This window comes from Hydra viridissima, unplaced genomic scaffold (genome assembly GCF_058129835.1).
Source record: "Hydra viridissima isolate aposymbiotic clone 2 unplaced genomic scaffold, HvirCarnegie_v1 scaffold_2, whole genome shotgun sequence".
Taxonomy (NCBI): Eukaryota; Metazoa; Cnidaria; class Hydrozoa; order Anthoathecata; family Hydridae; genus Hydra; species Hydra viridissima.
Window position 1 is genome coordinate 25002340 of NW_028324301.1, and position 1733 is coordinate 25004072.

The window sequence follows — 1733 nt, forward strand, 5'->3', positions numbered from 1 at the left end:
ATGTATCAGTAAACCAACGTTTAACTCTTCTGTAAATACATTCCAAGTCAAGTATCTTTTAGCTTTTTTCAATCTCGTCGCGCAAGATTTTTACCCAAGGATTTAGTATTCTTTTGTATTTATGTCGATCTGAAAAGCTAGTGAGACATAATTCTCAATAGTTAAAGTTCCCCAAAAGATACCACTTCCTTTTTAATCGACATTTGAAAGTGTGCATTTTGAAATATCCAAAATATCTTTGTTTTCACCCCTGCAACTTTTAATTAATATAATTTTGGGAATTCCATTTAGAGAATTACTTTTATAAAGAAGGTTCTTCAAGTAAGTTGCTTCTAATTCTTTTAAATTTTTCTTTTGATTGGAATTTGGTACACTAATTCCATTTTCACTGCCCTGAGCGAGAATAACTATTTCAAAAATATTATACTCAGAATTTTGAATGTTTTTAATGGAATCTTCTATTTCCGTTTTAAAGCATTTGAAGGTTTTTGGTGTGTGTTCTTTGATGTCAAATTTAAGAGTATCTTTAAAGGTTTTCTTTAACTTCACAACATCATTTGAAGCTCCTTTTATAATATCATCATATTTATCAAGGGACAAGTTGTTAACGATATGAAGTATTCCAATGTTCTTTTTGGTCATTGGTAACAATCATCAGAATTGTTGTTTGTCGTAGTGGTACAAAGTTTCCCGGCCTCTAAATATATCAAGAAATGCTCATAGTGCAATATTTCATCATAAATCTGGTTAGCACAGATCGAAAAAATACCAAAAGCTAGGCCATTTTAAAATGTGGGAAGTTTTTCATCTATTTTTACAAGAGCTAACTTTTAGCATTGTAAGGAAGTGTCAACCAGGCAGTTAAGGTAATTATAAATTGGCCATTTAGTCAAATAATTTTACAACCTGGTCCCAATTCCATTTTTTAACAAACTGGACTCTTGCTTAACAAAAGTAAAATTAAAAAAACTTTTCAATCACCTGGTGCGGCGTTAAACTTTGGACTGCTTATCAACGAGCAGTTTGTGCTTTAAATCTGCAATTTTTATCTACATATTGGAATCTTAAGAAAGATAATTTTTTACTGATTTCAGATCTGGTTTTAGTTTTTTTCTGCAAGTCATTAACAGCAAATTGAAAGCAGAAAGTGTAAAACGAAGTCGGTTGTTTTTCTTTCACGAAAAAATACCTAACATGTTCCGATAAAGAGATCTCATTTCGTCATTCGAAATATTGGCTTTCTAGCATCTAACAAAATATTTCAAATAAATGTTATATGAATCATCAAAACTGTTTTTAGTAAATGCCAATACTTTGGGAAGGCATTTGCCACGTTGCCTGATCGCTGAGTGGAACTGTTGCAGTTTTGCTACCTATACATCTTTTTATGGGTATGCTGACAGATTTTCGGATACACCACTGATCATGAAATCTGTTGTGAGCGCCATTGTTAAACGAGTCGATTTGGTGAAGCGCGTGTGTAAGGATTGCGTGTGCTCAAAGTTGGTAACAAACTGATTTGGTGGAGAAGGCATCGAGTTGATGCTATTTTGCAAAAGTTAAACAGAAAAGTGGTGCTTTCTATTTGTGGACTTTTGAGTTGTAGTCTCTTAAAGAGAACATTTGTAAGATTTATTAAAGGTTGGGACGATGAGGTTCGTGAAGAGAATGTGAAGTGTGTACTAGTATTTCAAGAAGTCTATGCTGGGGTGAAAAGTTGCAAACCTGCTGGT

General features: G+C 33.1%; 1 protein-coding gene across 1 annotated transcript; it reads right to left on the bottom strand.

Annotated features, from left to right (window-relative positions):
- Positions 1-192: 192 nt before the first annotated feature.
- LOC149892583 (uncharacterized) lies at positions 193-642 on the bottom strand. Its single transcript, XM_090078140.1, has one exon. It carries the CDS (start codon positions 640-642, stop codon positions 193-195), a length of 450 nt encoding a protein of 149 aa, XP_089934266.1.
- Positions 643-1733: the final 1091 nt, after the last annotated feature.

Coding starts and splice junctions, on each gene's coding strand:
- LOC149892583 (XM_090078140.1), bottom strand. CDS start 642: ATGACCAAAAAGAACATTGGAATACTTCATATCGTTAACAACTTGTCC.